Here is a 16820-nt window from a genome sequence, read left to right on the forward strand (position 1 = left end):
CTGCTGCTGCGTCGCCTGCGCTGCTCCTCCTGTCCTGCTCTCGGCCTGAGGGAGCCCCTTCCTCCTCCTCCTCCTCCTCCTCCCGCCTCTTTTCTGGGGCTCGCCTTCGCCGCCCCGCGGCCGGCGGATTCCTACGCGGGCTGCTCGCTCGCCGCCTTCGCTCTCCTCGAGTCCCGGGTTGCCGCTGCGGCTGCCAGGCCCGGCCGGCTCCCTCCTCCTGTCCTCTCCCTCCTCCTCCTCCTCCTCAGGAGGCGGTGACGGACGACGACGACGACGCTGCTGCCGCCGCTGCCGCCGAGGGAAGACGCGAAAGCAGCCGCCGCCGCCGCCGCCTGGGCCCGCCGCGCGCCTCAGCCATGTCCCTCAAGCCGTCGCCTCAGCCCTCGCCGCCGCCCCCGTCCTCGTCTTCTCCGCCTCAGCCGCCGCAGGCGCCGGCCCAGCCGGCGGGCAACCACCGCAAGCCCCCCGGCGGCGCCGGGCCGGGGCCGGGGCCAGGCCCGAGCGGGCTCCCGGGTGCCGGCGGCAGCAGCAGCAGCAGCAGCGGCGGCGGCCCCCCCAGGCAGAGCCTAGGCAGGTGGGTCGCGGAGGTGGAGGTGGAGGAGGTCTGGGCAGCTGCCGCGCTCCCTGGCCGGGGCGCGCGGAGGGAAATGGAATGGATGCCGGGTGGAGGGCCGCCTGGCAAGGGGCAGTCCTGGGAGCTGGAGCGGCAGGCGGAGGCCTGGCAGGCTGGCCGGCCTAGCAGGGCGCCCTTCTCCGCCGCGCAGATCCCCACGCTGGGCCTGAGGATGGGTGGGGGCTGGGTAGGCCCCGGCGGCGCCCCCCCGCCCCAACTCCCCGGCCCTGAGGAGCTTCGCTCCAGGCGTGATGCCGCCCCCCCCCCCCGCTCCCTAAGGAAGCCCCGAGCCTGCTGGCCTGGCGGCTTTGGGGCTGCGGAGGGCCACGCGTTGGGTCTTTCGGCTTGCGGGTTTTATTATTTATATATTTTAATATTGTTTTGTTGGGCCTGGGTGCCTCTCTGCTCGCCTCCTTCGCCCCACTCCCCCCCCCGCCCCGTGGGTGCCTCTCTCTCTGCTCGCCTCTTCTCCCCCTCCCACCCCGTGGTGGGTGCCTCTCTCTGCTTTGGGTGCCTTTTCTGGTGTGAGGAGTGCGTTGCTGCGTCGTGGTCCTCCAATGGACCATCCTCCTGGCCTAGGTGCTGCTGTGTGCAGGTAATGGGCTGGCGGTGGGGTGAGAGCGCGGGGGAGCGGGGGGTTGAGTATCTTCTTGCATGGCAGCCTCCTTAAGGATTGGGGACGGACACAGGCACACCGGCGGCAGATGTGGAAACCTCCCCCCCCCCCACTGCTGCTGTTGTGTACATCTCTAGGCCCCGATGCAGAGAGTCACCGATGGAGTTCTGCCTAGTGTCTTGCCTGGCATCTCCTGGGGGAGGGGTGGTGGTGGAGAGAAACATTGGGACCCCACCCTAATTACAAATCATAATTAGAGAAGGGTCCCAATGTTTTTCAACCCCCCCTCCCCCAGGAGCTGTCAGGGGGATAATTTATGATGATGATCAATACTATACAAGTGCTACTGTATAGCCAGTATTGGTTAGGGGTTGTGTGTATGTCTCTCTCTATATATATCAATCGCAAGGAACCAAAGCTAATACATCTATAGGAGTGCCGGAGGTTTGCGGGGTGGGGGGGGGGGAGGGAGGCAGAGAAACGCCTGGGAGGAGGAAAATGCGAGAGATCCCTTTGCCTCCCAAATATCTGGTCATTGCAGGAATCCTAGATGAGCCCCCACCTCCACCAATATCTCTTGTTGCAGAAAATTGCATAATAAGCATGCATGCACACTCGGAGCCTGGCATGGTTTGGGGAGAGGAAAGGGGGCGCCTGCGATAAAGATGCGGGGCTTTAACACTCTAGGAATAGAGCCTTGATGTTTTGTGGGGGCGGTTCAGTGCTTGACATCACTTTCCGGGGGCAGCGTGGACAGGTGTGGGGCATCGCTGCTTAGCATTGCAGAGGCTTAAGTTAAACTGTTATCTCTTGGGGGGGGGGATCACTGAATCGTGGGCTTTGCCCTGGAATAAATGCTGGAGGGGCGCGCGAAAAAGGCTCCCCTGCTTGGCCTCCCCCTAGAAGGGAGCCGGCGGGTGGCAGCCCTCCTCTTCTTGCCCGCTGGGAGCGCGCCAAAGGGCTGCCCTGGCTGGAGCGGAGGAGGCAGGAGCCGGCTGGGGGCCGCTTGCCTGGGCGAGTGAGGCTGGCGAAGGCTCCGTGGCCGTCTCCTCCATGTTGGGCACCGGCCTCGGAGAGGACGAGAATACCGCAGAGTCGCGTTTGCTTTGGCGGGGAGGCGGCGGCGAGCCCAGGGGGCATCGCCGGCTGGCTCTGCCCAGGGCAGCAGGTAGAAGGCCCGGGTGAGGGGCGCGCGCGCATTGGTCCCTCCAGAGGGCCGCGGGGAAGAGGGAGCGAGCCTCCCTTTGCGCTCGCCACCGGTTTGGGGAGGGGGGGAGAAGGCGCCGGCCGCTTGGCAGCGGCAGCTGCTGCAAGAGCCCGCACGCAGCGGTGGTGGGAGGCCTCCCTTCGCCAAGGCCGCGGGGCGCGGTTGCTGCAGCAAAGCCGAACCGGGGAGGCCGATGGGCTCCCGACCCCCTCGCTCAGAGGGGCGCGGGCAGTCTCGAGCAAGCCCCCGGGTTGAGCAGAGGGCTCGGCGGCCGGTTGCACTGCCCCAGGTAGGCCTCGGCTCTGCTGCAGCCCGGACTGCGCTCGCCTTCTAGCAGAGGGGCTGGCTCGGAGTCGGCAGTGCGGTCCAGCTGGGCCTGCGTGCCAAAACCGAGGGGGTCCGTCCCCCCCCCCATGAGAGGAGGCCTCAGTTGGCAAGAAAGGAGGGAATTAATGATTAAAGGTTCACCCTATCTTGCTGTACTAGGTTAACCTCCCCCCCCCCAGCTGCTGGGCGGGGGGAGGTCTGTTGATCTGTGGATTTTCAGCACTGATGCTGATTGATCTCCGTAGTGGGGATTTTAAGGTGTGTGTATAAACATAAGCCACCTAATGGAGCAGCGGGGGAAATGACTTGACTACCAAGCCAGAGGCTGCCGGTTCAAATCCCCACAGGTATGTTTCCCAGAGTATGGGAAACACCTATATGGGGCAGCAGCGATCTAGGAAGATGCTGAAAGGCATAATCTCATACTGCACAGGAGATGGCAATGGTAAACCTCTCCTGTATTCTACCAAAGACAACCACAGGGCTCTGTGGGCGCCAGGAGTCGAAACTGACTTTGACAGCACACTTTACCTTGATATAAACATATCCATAACATTAATGTGCCATAACGTGCATGACACAAATGCATAAACAGGAATGGATGTAACTGAGAGAGACTCATTTTGTGGGAGCTCAAATTGAACCCCAGATTTTGTGCTGCAGGAAACAAGCGCATTTTGGACCAAGTAACTTGCTGTAGTGGAACAATAGCAATATATTGAACATGTATATGAACAGCATTTATGGTGCCTGAATGCATACCCTTGGCAGTGCTCAACTTTCCTACCTCTTTTTATTTACTGAGGTACATATGGTGACTGCTGTTCTCCTGAGTGACTGAGGCTGCTATCTAAAGAATCTCTTTAAGATCAGGGTGTCAGAAAGAAATTCTGTTGAAATCGATAGAATTTGATTGTGTTTAAATGCACATCATGGTTGCTGCTGTCCTTCAGTTTAGGATTGGATTAATGAATCAGATTAATGGTTGCACTAATTGGACCAGATGCTGTTGAACTACAGCTCTCATCATCCTCAACCGCAATGGTGTAGGACTATAATTTCCATCATCCCTAGTTGGGGCTGCATATTGTCCCTCTGTGCATCACACAGTGGCTGAGAAATTGAGCAGCAAAAAGTTGTGAGTTCAAATTGGAAAGTTGGAAATTGGAAAGTTGTGAGTTCAAATGCTGCTTCTAGGGGCCGTGGGGAAGCTTGCGAAAGCCTTAGCCAACACCCCCCTGTAATATGGGGCTGATCATGTTGAATACCTTGCAGGATAAAGGATTACTTTGAATAAGTCCTTTGAACTCTCTCAAATAAAACACAATATAAGTACAAAGTACTAGCATTCTGTTTTTAATCAGGGATGGCCAGCTTCTGCCCTCTGTTGTCCAAGACTAATAAAACTTGAGTCATCGGGGTATCACAGTTTTATAGCACGTGTCTGGATGTAGTTTGGATTTCATCTATTATGCCCCAAGAGAAACGTGACATTGAAATGTGGAATATTTCCATCTCTCACCATTTTTCTTTTTTCTATGAATTAAACTGTAAGAAAAGTTCTTACCACACCCTAGTTGTCTTTAGATGAGATAACAACAGAAATAACTATGATTTATTTCCTCTCTATTGATCTCTTTAAGTTTCAGTATGAGAAAAGTATTCTTAATATTTTGAACTGATCAGATGCTTTTGGAGATGACTTTCTATCTCAGATTAAAGGTTTCAGAGCCAGCATGCTGGTTCAGGTTCCTGCTTTTCCTTGGGGTGGGGGGGAAGGGAAAATAATCCCCATATTGAAAGAGCTGTTGGTAAGTCAGTTCATAACTTTGCATGTAGAGAAAAGTAAAGTAAAGCACTTATTTTGAACCTAATTTGGGTTTCTACAATGGGTTTATATTCTGCCCCTCTGTATGGCGTCCTTACCAGGTGCTGATATCACAACAATTGTTGCATTTTTCTGGTTTTGTGTGTGCATTTAAATGGAGAAAAGCTGTTGAGATTCGCGGCTACTGCTTATAAACTCTTGAATACCTTTCATCACTCTTCGGCAATGGCACTAATGTATTTTACATAATAATCCTGCTGCTGCTGTCTTCTTGTATTTCAAATGTGAGCAGATAGTTCATGTTTAACCATTGGGAGGTAAAATCTGAAGGAAGGGAGTATTCACTTCTGCTCTTGTGGCAGTAGTTGGGATTACCTGTGTGCTTGACCTGTTAACCTTTGCTTCAGAACACTTTAAGGAAATACTATACAATAACTGCCTCTGTTCCTAGGCAGTAGAGTGATGTTTTCTGCAGTAAAAATATTTTCAGCATCAATATTGGTTACAATTCGTATCTAAAACCTACTTTTCAGGTATTAATATGAACAGACCAAGCGCTGCTATTAGTGCACCCAAGTGTCTGAGTGTGACCTATGCTTCCTAGGGATGTGCATGGAACCGGTGGGGGGGGGTGCCCCAAAGGGGGGGCATACCCTTATGGGTGGGAGAGGGTGCCCTTACCCCTCCCGCCACATTTCCCCACCGGTGCTCCATTGAACAAGCCCCCATCGGGGCAGCAGCGTACCCCCTTGCCACCCCCGGTGTCTTCCTTGGCCGGAAGTTAAAGGGTGCATGTGTGAGCGAGATGTGCGCATGCGCGCCAGGCACTTCCTTTAACTTTTGGCCGAGGAGGACACCGGGGCAGCAGGGAGATACGCTGCTACCCTGACGGAGACTTATTCAGTGGAGCACCAGCAGGGGAAAGGTGGCGGGAGGGGTAAGGGCACCCTTCCCCGCCCTTAAAGGTATGCCCCCCCGCCTTCAAAATGGCAGAATCGCCGGTCGATCGAACTGGTTTGGAGGTCAATAAAAGGCCTCCGAACCAGTTCCGTGCACATCTCTAATGCCCCCCCCCCCACCCTTCTTTGAGCAACAAGCCCTTCTCTCTCTCACTGCTCTTGAAACTCTCTTCAGTTTCAAAAGCAATTCCTCTTGGGGTAGAGGTGTTTGTCCTGATCAGCCCTTTGGCTGCCCTCTAGTGCTGGGCTGCTAACTTGCACAAGGCTACCCTATTCTGCAGTCAGAAGCATTTCTGTTAATTTCCCCTGGAGGGCTTTCATTCAGAGGAGAGCATTTGACTTATACAAAAAGCAAAGATGCTGTTGGTCTTGCATTTGGAGAAAGATTTAAAAACAAACCCTGGGAAGTAACAATATTATAGCTGTAGTAAGCCTTGATCATAGCTTCCCAAAAAAGACTCTGTAAACTTACTTAAACTGAACCTCCTCCTCCTCCTCTTTAATATACAGTATAGTTTTGTTTGAATAAATACAACCCTCTTTGGCCATCAGCTGGTTTGGTGTGAAATATTAAATGCCTTTGTTAGTATTCATCCATTATTCCTTACATTGCTTCTTTGAGCAGTTAAACATAAGCCAGTGGCTCTGGACATGTGACTTTGTTTGGATGCTTAAATGGAGTTCAAGAAAAAGAATAAAGATTGTGTTATGTGGAAACCTCTTTGTACTGCAGTGATGAGCTGTTAAGCAGGGCACCTTGAAAGTTAATGGTTTCACTTTCTGTTCAGTGGTGATTAAACCGCACATTCACTCCAAAGTTTAGGTTTCATTGGCATAGTTCAAAGTTATGCCTCTGCACCAACTCCTTCATCCTATGATAGAGTCCCACTGTGTTGTTAGTTTTTCCTAGGTGATCTCTCTGACAATTTGCAGGCGCCCTGCCCTTTTAGGATGGCATTCATCAGAGCTAGAAGTTTCTTAAGAATTTCTAGCCTGCTTTTTAAGATTACGTTTTCCAAAGTGACTCTTGGCATTCAAATACCACATAGGAATGCACTCAGAATTGGTGCTTAAAAACATTTAACACAATCCAGCTATCAGTTGGTCTAAGGAAAGGAAAGATTGTGCCATTGAGTTGATGTCGACTCCTGGCAACCACAAAGCCATGTGGGTTTTTTTGTAGAATACAGTAAGGGTTTGCCATTGCCTCCTCCCGTGCAGTATGAGATAATGCCTTTCAGCATCTTCCTATATCGCTGCTCCCCGATATAGGTGTTTCCCATAGTCTGGGAAACATCCCAGTGGGGATTCGAACTGACAGCCTCTTGCTCCCTAGGCAAGTTGCTTCCCCACTGCACCATTAGGAGCTGTGTGTAAATGCTAGGCCCCGAGGCTTTTTTGAAGCCTGTGATGGGAAATGTTGAAATAGGGAAGATTTTCTAGAGCTCTTGAGCTGCAGTGAGGGAAAGATTTCCAGTAAGTCTCTCTCTAAGGCTGCAGTTCTATGCATGTTGATTTGGAAGGAAGGTTGCCCTATTTTTGTTGGAGAGTCCTATTCAGATCCCTAAGCAGTGCTGAAGTTTACTGGATAGCCTTACGGAAGTCACTGTCACCCACCCTCACAGGGTTGTTGTGATGGTAAAATGTTGCTCCGATCTTCATCATGTCCAGTTACTCCACAGGGGTAACATATACATGTTTAATGTGCTATCAGTGCTGATGCTGAAATAAGTGTACATTTCTTATAAAAGAATAACTGATTGCATATCTTCCGTTGTAGATTTTACTCAGTTATTCTCTTTGGTGACCTGAGCATTCTCCTACTACCGTGTTTCCCCGAAAATAAGACAGTGTCTTATATTAATTTTAGCCCTCCAAAATGCACTAGGGCAATTAGCGGTACATCAGAAATTACTGCTAGGTCTTACTTTCGGGGTAGGTCTTACTTTCAGGGAAACAGGGTAGAAGCTTGAGAGAGCAAGTTTCTAGTTGTCTCCTTTGTTTACACATAAATTAGTTTATTTAGAGCTTGGGCCTGGATTGAGAACACACCCTCAAGGCCTGAGCTCAGGTTACCTTAAGTAGCCTGAGTACAGTGTACATACAAGCTGCCTTGGATTTTTTTCAACTCTCTGTCTTATCCCACAATTCCTGGCAGAAATCACCATTCCTCTGTAAACGCAGAGCAAGCACTACTTGGAATCTCCTCTAGTCTGGAGCTCCTGTCAACACCTATAAAGTCCTAAACAGCTAAGGCCCTGAGTATTTAGAGACCATCGCCTTCATTATGAGCCCTATTGCCCATTGAGAGGTTCGTCTGCAGTTGCCATCAGCTCATCTAATGGCGACACGGGTCGGCCTTCTTTGTTGCTGCCTCGAGATTTTGAAATTTGCTCCCTGTTGTATAAGAGCTTTTAAGAAGTCTCCTATTCAAAGACGACGACATACTTTCCTCCCAAGCTGTAAAACGAGGCTTGTGGTTTTAAATCTTTTAAAGGTTTTCATTGGTGGTGCTGTAAACTGCCCAGAGCTGGAAGTTTGGAGTGGTGTACAAATATGATAGATAGAGAGATAAATCAATTTAAAAGCACAAAGGTAACTGAAAACCAGGTCTGAATGGACCAATTTGTCTGGTAAGCCTACCAAACTTTATTCGTCCGGGCAGAAGTTTCTATCCCTTAATGTTAAGGTGATCCATCAGCAGCGTTTTAAAGGAGCCACCTCTTATAACTCCTGGCTGTGAATGGAAACTCCTCCGTAGCTTATGGGTTGCGTTGTGCCTGATGCCTGTTGGGGGGAGTTTGGCAACCTAGCCATGAGGTCTTGGGGGTTCCTTGGGCACATGCCTCTGGAGGTTTAAAGTGGATTAGGATTGTTGGCTTCTCTGGTATCCCAGTGGTGGTGTACACAGCTCTCTTACATGCACCATTTCCCAACATTGTGTTGTGCTCTGTAGTGTGATTACCAAACAGAACCTGGGATAAGGCTACGCAGAGAGGGACTGGCTTGATTCTCAAGAGCTGGATCACCGGGTGGGAAGGTGGTTTGACTCCCACCCCAAGGGTGTCTCTGAGTGCCCCCTTCCACTCCCCTCATATGAGCTGTCGTTTGCTTCTGTGGGGAAGAGTGAAAGTCCTGTTCTTGGCGATGCTGTTGCAGTGAGGGCAACACCTGCCCCTCACTCTGATGCTGGGTGGCCCTGCTTCTTGCTGACAGCAGTCCTGTGGGGTGGAGGGGGCGTGTGTGCAAAGTGTCACTGCGCTTGGCTGTACAAGGCCTCCCCTCTCTGTGCCACACCTGCCATAATGATGGCCCTTGGAATGAGTGAAGGAGTAACGATGTGTGTGTGTGTGTGTGTGTAGGGGCCTGTTGTCATTTTCGAGAAGTATTTTCTGTCCAAGCGTTCAGGGAGAGGTGTGGTGGTCTGCTTCATATGGATGGGGGTTGCAACGGAGTCTTAGCCATGCTGCTGATTGATACCAGGCAGTTTGCTTAACTGCTCTATGATTTGCTTTGCCCAAACATAAGATGAGGCTAATTGAGGGCTCTTCAAAGTCCGCTGTGGTGTTGTACGTAAAACACTTGAAGATACTTGACTGGAAGGAACTAATTTGTACATTGGTTGCAGTAAGAGCAGGAGGCAACCTCTACCACAGTTCAGTGGGGCCATTATAACAGTAACTCCATTGTGGATCTTTTGTTGGAGTTGACAGTAAAAGAGCCATGCTGAGAGCCAGCGTGGTGTCGGGTTAGAGTGCTGGACAAGGACCCATGTTCTGAACCCCATTCAATCGTGAAACACACTGGGTGACCCTGGGCCAGTCACTTTTCTCTCATAGTGGTGTGCACAGGACCGTGCAGGTACGGTTCGATGCTGGGCGGGGGTCTCCCTTTAAGGGTGGGGGAGAGTGCACTTGCCCCTCCCGCCGCTTTCCCCCCGCCGGGGCTCCATTTTTTTTCAAAATCCATGGGGTGGCAGCATACCTCCCTGCCACCACTTCCCCCGTTGTTGCCTGAAAATCGGCAGAAGTACAGGCTGCATGTGTGCCTGCCACGCACATGTGTGATGTGCGCACGCAATGTGCGATGCATGTGGTGGGTGCGCGTGGTGGCAGGTGCACACGCAGCCCATACTTCTGCCGATTTCCGGGCAACAATGGGGGAAATGGACAGCAGGGAGGTAGGCTGCCACCCCATGGATTTTGAAAAACACTCTGGGTTCCTCAGAGGAAGAGTGGGATATAAATAAAGAAAAACCAGTGTTCATAAAATGGGTAAATAAACAGCCATGTTTCTTTGTTTGGAAAGGAGAGCTGGTCTTGTGGGTAGCAAGCATGACTTGTCCCCTTAGCTAAGCAGGATCTGCCCTGGTTTTCATTTGAATGGGAGACTACATGTGAGCTCTGTAATTCCCCTTAGGGGATGGAGCCGCTCTAGGAAGAGCATCTAGGTTCCATGTTCCCTCCCTGGCAGCATCTTCAAGACAGGGCTGAGAGAGAGATTCCTGCCTGCAACCTTGGAGAAGCTGCTTCCAGTCTGTGTAGACATGGCAGCTTCCTATGTTCCTAAGAAAGTTGCATGTTGGTTGGAAGGACTGATTGCTCATATTTCTGTTCATTTCTCACAGTTCATACAAACATATGCTGGTGTTCATATTCAGTTGTGAGTACATCCAGTGTTGGCCTCTTTTTAAAAAGGGCTATTAAGATACCAGTATATGAGAGCAGAGCTTTTTGCAGCAAGTATACAAATATGGCTTCCAGTGCTCAAAACAGTTGATTCTGGACTACGTATGCCAGATAAGATAAATTGCACCTCGGTTCATGCTATCCTGTGGGGTGAAGTGTGTGTCATATGCAACAGAGACTTGGGCTCTTTGTGCACGAAGAGTACGAAGGGTCTGGAAAGACTCTTCTTGAGTCAAATGCAGTTTTTGTGGCAAGCTTGCAAAGCCCCTCAGACTGATCCAGAACAAACAATGTGGGAAAATCTGCTTCCCTTTTCAAAGCTTTTAAGGAAGATTTGATAATGGACAGGAAGTGGAATCTGCCTCTGTTTCCTAGATTGCTATTCCATTTGCCTTTGTTGCAAGAAGAATAGTTTTTGCATTCAGCTATGTGGGGTAGAACCTTTTTCACTACTATTTTTTTCCCATGGAAAAGTTTCAATTTCTTAAAACGTTGTATCAATTTAATTAGCAACATAATGTATATGCTACCAGTCAAGGCTTGGCAGTAAGGTTGCCATCGGCTTTTTACAGGTGACTATCCCTAGGACACCTCTCTCTCTCTCTGTATAAAGCTGCTTGGGCCGCACTCACTCACTGACATGAAATTCCCACAAAAGATAGAAACATGCCATTTGGCAGGTAGATTCCAGATCTCACTAGAAAAATAAAATAAAACCTGGAAAAATTCATTAGTTTTCCAGAAAATGAAGGGAAACTCTCCCATTGGAATCAATCAGTCAATCTTTATTATGGTCCCAGACCAGCATAAAGTACATTTTAAAACCTAAGTAGCAATAGATTTTAGACTCTAAGACTATCATAAAATGATTTAAAATATACAATAGGAACTATAAATGACGCTAAAATACATTACTAACATAAAATGATTTAAAATATAAAAAATAGGCATGTGACTGCGTTAAAAATCTAGCTATGACTCTAATAAGAAACATAGTAGACTCTGGGCTACATTTTGATTTAACTACGGCTGCAATAAGAAGCATAGGAATAAACCATGTAGCAGTACCCTAGATCATGTTGCATGCTTATAAAGTAAGAAAAGGTTTAAAAAGATTTATAACATATAAAATCATGACAGTCATCATTTAAAACAATAAGAGCTAATACACGTTAAAAGGACAAAAATATAAGCTAGTAAAATAGTAGCCCGGAAGTTGTGGGTCTGTAGGTTGTTGGATTGCCACACTAAGACACTAGCCATGGCTGTCCTCTAGTTCATAGAGATGGGCTCTGGGCATGTGTGGTCATCGTCCGCCGGATATTAATAGCTGCCGCACAGAACCTAGCAACACTGTAGGTGGCAGCAGGGTTGCTATTGTAGAGCAGCAAAGAGGTGTAAAACTGGTCCATTTGCCCAGGATAGGCATGTAATAGTGGTAAGAATCTCCCATTGGAAAACCATGGGAAATGATGCCGTCTGACAGATTTTAGCAGTTTTTTCAGGTACTTTTATAGGCAGGAAGGCTGAACCCTCACAGAATGATGAAGAAACAAACCAGCTGTATTGTTTTAGTTCACCGGATTTCTTTCTATGTCAGATTTCTATGAAACTCGTTTAAGAAATTTAAAAAAACCACCAAAAACGGTTGCAGTAGAGAGATTTGCCTCAATCAGTCTCCTAGAATTTTTTTTTTTTTTAGGAGTTCTTGACAGAAACACTGTTACGTGCTCAAAACAAAGCAGCTCTTCTGGTCATCCATTAGGAAGGGGTGGAAGTAATTTCATGGCGTAGGCGGAATGCTTGCAAACTGCAACCCCATTTTAGTGTCTCTGTGTATAACCATCTCATATTTGAAAGACGCTCAAGGTGCTTGTTCTACAATCAAGGGTGCCATTAAGTGGGGGCCATGGGGCTTGGGTCCCCAATGTATGGCTTGCAGTCCCAAATTTCATTAGCCACCTCCTTCTTGAATGTTGAGTGAGTGGTCCCCTCTACTGCTGCTACAGCAGCAGTGACCGCCTCTTGTCTCCATCTCCTCCCTAAAAGGTGCTGTGCCCAGGGACAAAACAGACACTTTAGCATTATAGCACTTAGCATTATAGCACTTGTCTCCCTTTACCTTCGGGGAGGAGTCAGACATAATTATTCTTGGGGGGCAGGATTGAGTTTAATTATCCAAAGAGGGGTTGTGGGCCCAGGCCTTGGATCTCTTCAGGACCTAGCAGGACATACCCTGTCTGCAGGTATTGTATTGTCTGGTTCCATAATGTCTCTGCCTGTCAGGTTCATGGTGTATTGTGGTTGGTCTGAGAGGTTCTGTTTTGCTGTGAGGGGGAATACCTTTTGGCCTTCCAACTCTGTTTCTCCTTCCGTGAGGACATGGGAATTTCAGCATGCTGCCAGAAGCTTCATGAATACTTTCTGAGGAGTTTGCCCTCCTTCCAATAGGATGCTGTAGAGTGTTATCCTATTCTTGTAGCAAACACTTAATATACATGTTTCTGAAGATGCATAGGATGTATATGATAAGCACATATCTGTCTTTTCACCATCCTCAGGGAAAGGCATATGTAGCTTTGGCAGTGGTATAGAATGAAAGAACATTTGTGGTTATTTTGTGCTGATGTGGACAGCAATTGAAAAAAGCAGCTGTAATGACTGTAAAAGTACTGATTTTTGTATCCTTGTCCTTTCATAACTAGACCCCTGTTATTCCTTGAGATTGCAGCAGTCTGAATGTCTTCTGTTTTCTTAGTCTCATATCTGTGTTTGTTAATTTCAGAGGTCGTAGCAGTGGCAAAGGGCCGCCTCAGTCTTCAGTAAGTACATGTTTTAGTATTTAATATGGAGCCATTTTGATCTGATAATGATATATAGAGTGTGATCTGATAATAATTATAAACATTATAGATAGATGTTCATCTGATAAACATCTGATAATGTGTTATAGAGTGTGAAAGGCAGAAAGTAAAGATGTCCTGCTTCCGAAATTGTTAACATAAAGGGCACTTCTGGCTCTTTCCCTGCTGGATTGTTCTTTGTCAAACACTGAGGAAATGCAAACACATTTGCAGAAAGGATTATACTTCAGAGCACAAATTGCTGAACTGATACATACTTGGCACAAAGCAGGCTCACTTCTGTAAAGGTGTCACCTGTACACCCAAATATTTTCATTCCTATTTGAGAGTTGAAACACTGACCCCTCCCTGTTGCAGAGTTTAAAGATAGATGCAGTCCTGTTTTAGTAGTTAGCAAGTCTTCGTTGTGTTTTGTTCGCAAGCTGCCTTGGAGACACCATGCAGGAAGTCAGAATTTACCATTTCTGGGTGCCAGCCCCAAGCACTGCTGGAGATGTGTTCAGTGGGGTGGAACTCCAGGCCCTGTTAAGGGTGTGCACGAACCTCGGTTTGTGCACTTGTTCGGTGCCATGGGGAGTGGCATGTGGGATCTTTTTTAAAAGGAGAGCAGGTCCTTACCTGCTCTCTTCCTTCTGTGGCAGTACGTGTCCCAAGTACCCGTGCTTAGTGCCAGCGCGCACATGGCATCTGCGCAGGTGCCATTTGCATGGTGTTACTGACTACATAAATGGCACTGGCGCAGGCGCAGGCGCCATGTGCATGCTGGTGCCACGTGCAGGTACTTGAGATAAGCCCTACTGCAGATGTGGCAGCGGAGAGCAGGTAAGGACCTGCTCTCCTTTAAAAAAAAAAAAAAAAGGATCTTGCTTGCTGCTCCTCTCTTTGCACATCTCTAATCCCTGTATTATGACCATGTCCCATGAGAGGTTAAAAAGAGCACTGGCTTTGTCCTTGAGATCAGTTTCTCCTGATCAGAGAAATTTGGGGGAAATCCAAAAGTTCAAATGGTATAAAAGCAGTGTAAGTGCTCAGTGTAGATCCATGCCTTGTGTTGCTAGGAGGTGTATGTGGCTGGAAAACATTGAGTTGAACCCTTTGCTGTCATGAGACACAATAAGCGGTCTAGGAAGCTCAACACAGGTCCACTCATGCCTCCATATTCCCATACTGAGTTATCTCCTAACATGGTTTCTTAGGTGGGATGATGTCACAAACCAGATGTGCTTCAGTGTAGACAGGGGCACCCAGGCAATATGAGACAGCCCAAAGAGGAGGACTCTCAGCTGATCATCTGAAAAACAATGCGTGACGGGGTTTTCCTTTTGTGGCTCACTTGAGTAAAGTTGACGGAAGAATGGAGAAGGGTTCCAACCTGCAAACTCTAGCAATGCTGCATGCGCACACGGGCCAACCTACCAAAACCAGCTGCCTGGGTGACCTTGCGCATCTGATAGGGTTGCCGAAACGTGGACCAGAGACATGTAGTGTACGTTCCTTCGTAATGGCATGGCATAGTTGAAACCGGCAGCTTGTAACGTGGGACGTATGTAATGTAATAAGGATGGCTTTGGTTCCAGGCATTAGTGAAACCAAATTCTAGTGGTCCAAAACTTGGATAAAGTGTGGACTTGGTAGAGGCTGACACATTGCAAACATCCAGCCAGAAGCCCTCTCAGTGTGGACAAGGGGGGCCGCGCACATGTCGCGTGAAGTTAGGAACATGGGCATCATGGTGGTTGGTAACCGTGGGTAGGTGATGATGGTAGTTGTGGGTGGCCTCTTGTTTTCCTGAGATGAATGCAGTGCAGCATCTCCCCCTGCAAGGAGCCACTGCAGCAAATACTCCATTTGGGAGCTTATTCTGAATTGATTTTCAGCTAGCTTTTCTTGATGCGTTCATGTAATCTGACTCACTATAGAACTTCGCTGTTAACACTCTCGGGTAAAAACGAAGGTCTGTTTTCCTGTCTTTCTAGGAATTAGTTATTTCCACTTAACTAATATAATATAAACCAATAGGGAACATAAGAACAGCCCTGCTGGATCGGGCCCAAGGAGGCCCATCTGGTTCAGCATCCTGTTGCACACAGTGGCCCACCAGATGCTTCTGGGGAGCCCACAGGCAAGAGGTATGTACATGCCCTCTCTCCTGCCATTGCTCCCCTGCAACTGGTATTGCAGTTGGCCTCCAGCCACCTCTGAGGCTGGAGGTGGCCCACAGCCACCAGACTAGTAGCCATTGATAGACCTGTCCACCCTGAATCTGTCTAAGGCCCTTTTAAAGCCATCCAAGCTGGTGGCCATCACCTCATCCCATGGCAAAGAATTCCATAGGTTATGTGCTGTGAGAAAAAGTACTTCCTCTTGTTGGTCCTAAATTTCCCAACCTTCAGTTTCATGGGGTGACCCCTGGTTCTAGTATTGTGTGAGAGGGCGGTTCAACATACATAATTAATACAATCCAGGGGGAGCAAGCATGACAGAAACAACCAGTCATGACTTGTGTGCTGTCCATGCTTTAAAAATCACAGTCCTGCACCAAAAAAAGCTCAACGTTGTGACCTATAGAAATCATTCAACTTAGGCACACATCTTGCATAATTCTGCTTCAGCTAGCCATAGGGTGGGGCACAGGGCACAGAAACTCCTCCTCACTCTTTATTCCTGGACATCTTTCTGTGAACCCTCTGGCTTCTGAAATGAAAAGGCCTGGCTTACATACATTTGGGCAGCTAGAAGTGCTGCAAACTGGACTTATTCTTTAAAGAGGAAGGGGGAGAAGAAAAACAGATTCCTAGGGAGCGTAACAGTCCAGACATATTCTGAGCTTTTGTTGTACTTGAGGAATTGTACTTGAGGTTAGTAGACCCTGATTCTTGACTTATCACGGTATTTGAAGCAAGTCTTGTGGGTGTTTTGAGTATATGTGTGGTTGTAGCAGTGGTGGTTAGCAACTTGCACTTGGCAGTAGATTCGGCAAATGAGCGGGCCGTGAGCAGATGGTTGGTGCTCTTGTGATTCATAACTGCATTTGTCAAACTAAGGATCCTCGAGGCTTTGTGGGGCTTTTTCTGTCTGACCATCTGAATTTTGTTGTGTGTAGTTGTGCTTAACAAGATCTTTCTCCTCTTTCAGATTTCTTTTCATGGCATCTATGCAAACATGCGAATGGTCCACATTCTCACGTCAGTTGTTGTAAGTTATAGCAGTCTTCTTTGGGGATGCTTCACTTGTCCTTTCAGAATTATATAAGGACTTCGTGACAGCTGACGAAAGCTTACTGATGGAAACCCCCTAATATCTGGCCAGGTTGTTTGTACACTGCCTCTTCATAGTGAGCTTGGCATAGTATTTTCCTCTATGCCTTTATGTCTTCCTGGTGCAAACTGCACACTGAGCTGCACTTGTAACATGTTGACATTTGGGAAGTAAGAAATGAGTCATCTGGGCAGCGTCCCATTCTTATAAAAATAAAAAAGGCTTTGAGTTGCAGGCCCATTCTGGCTGTGCTTCTCTTGTACATTTGCAAACCCTTCAAGCGAAGTTTAAACTTTTCTTACATTGGTATGTGTTGCAAAGAATGTGACTTGGCAAGTTGCCGTCTCTCTCCTCTACACAAACCTGAAAGGTAGATCAGGTCCCAAGTGCTACTGTAAACTTCTTGAAGTAAATAAGGGTAGCATGGAAAATGTAATGCGCACTATTCCAGCTGTGTTTG

General features: G+C 48.3%; 1 protein-coding gene across 11 annotated transcripts in view; it reads left to right on the top strand.

Moving 5' to 3' along the window:
• Window positions 1-222: 222 nt before the first annotated feature.
• ATXN2 (ataxin 2) overlaps window positions 223-16820 on the top strand; it is a 66166-nt gene continuing 49568 nt past the window's right edge. For 4 of the 11 annotated variants that reach the window (XM_053280014.1, XM_053280015.1, XM_053280016.1 and 1 more), the window contains exons 1-3: window positions 232-574; window positions 13024-13060; window positions 16238-16297. In XM_053280014.1, the coding sequence (XP_053135989.1) occupies window positions 357-574; window positions 13024-13060; window positions 16238-16297 (315 nt within the window). In that variant the 5' untranslated portion in view covers window positions 232-356. Of the gene's footprint in view, window positions 575-1188; window positions 1209-2380; window positions 2398-13023; window positions 13061-14569; window positions 14589-16237; window positions 16298-16820 lie in introns of those variants that run through there. The other 7 variants (XM_053280018.1, XM_053280020.1, XM_053280024.1 and 4 more) reach the window with 6 other exon arrangements.

This window comes from Hemicordylus capensis, chromosome 15, assembly GCF_027244095.1.
Source record: "Hemicordylus capensis ecotype Gifberg chromosome 15, rHemCap1.1.pri, whole genome shotgun sequence".
Taxonomy (NCBI): domain Eukaryota; kingdom Metazoa; phylum Chordata; class Lepidosauria; order Squamata; family Cordylidae; genus Hemicordylus; species Hemicordylus capensis.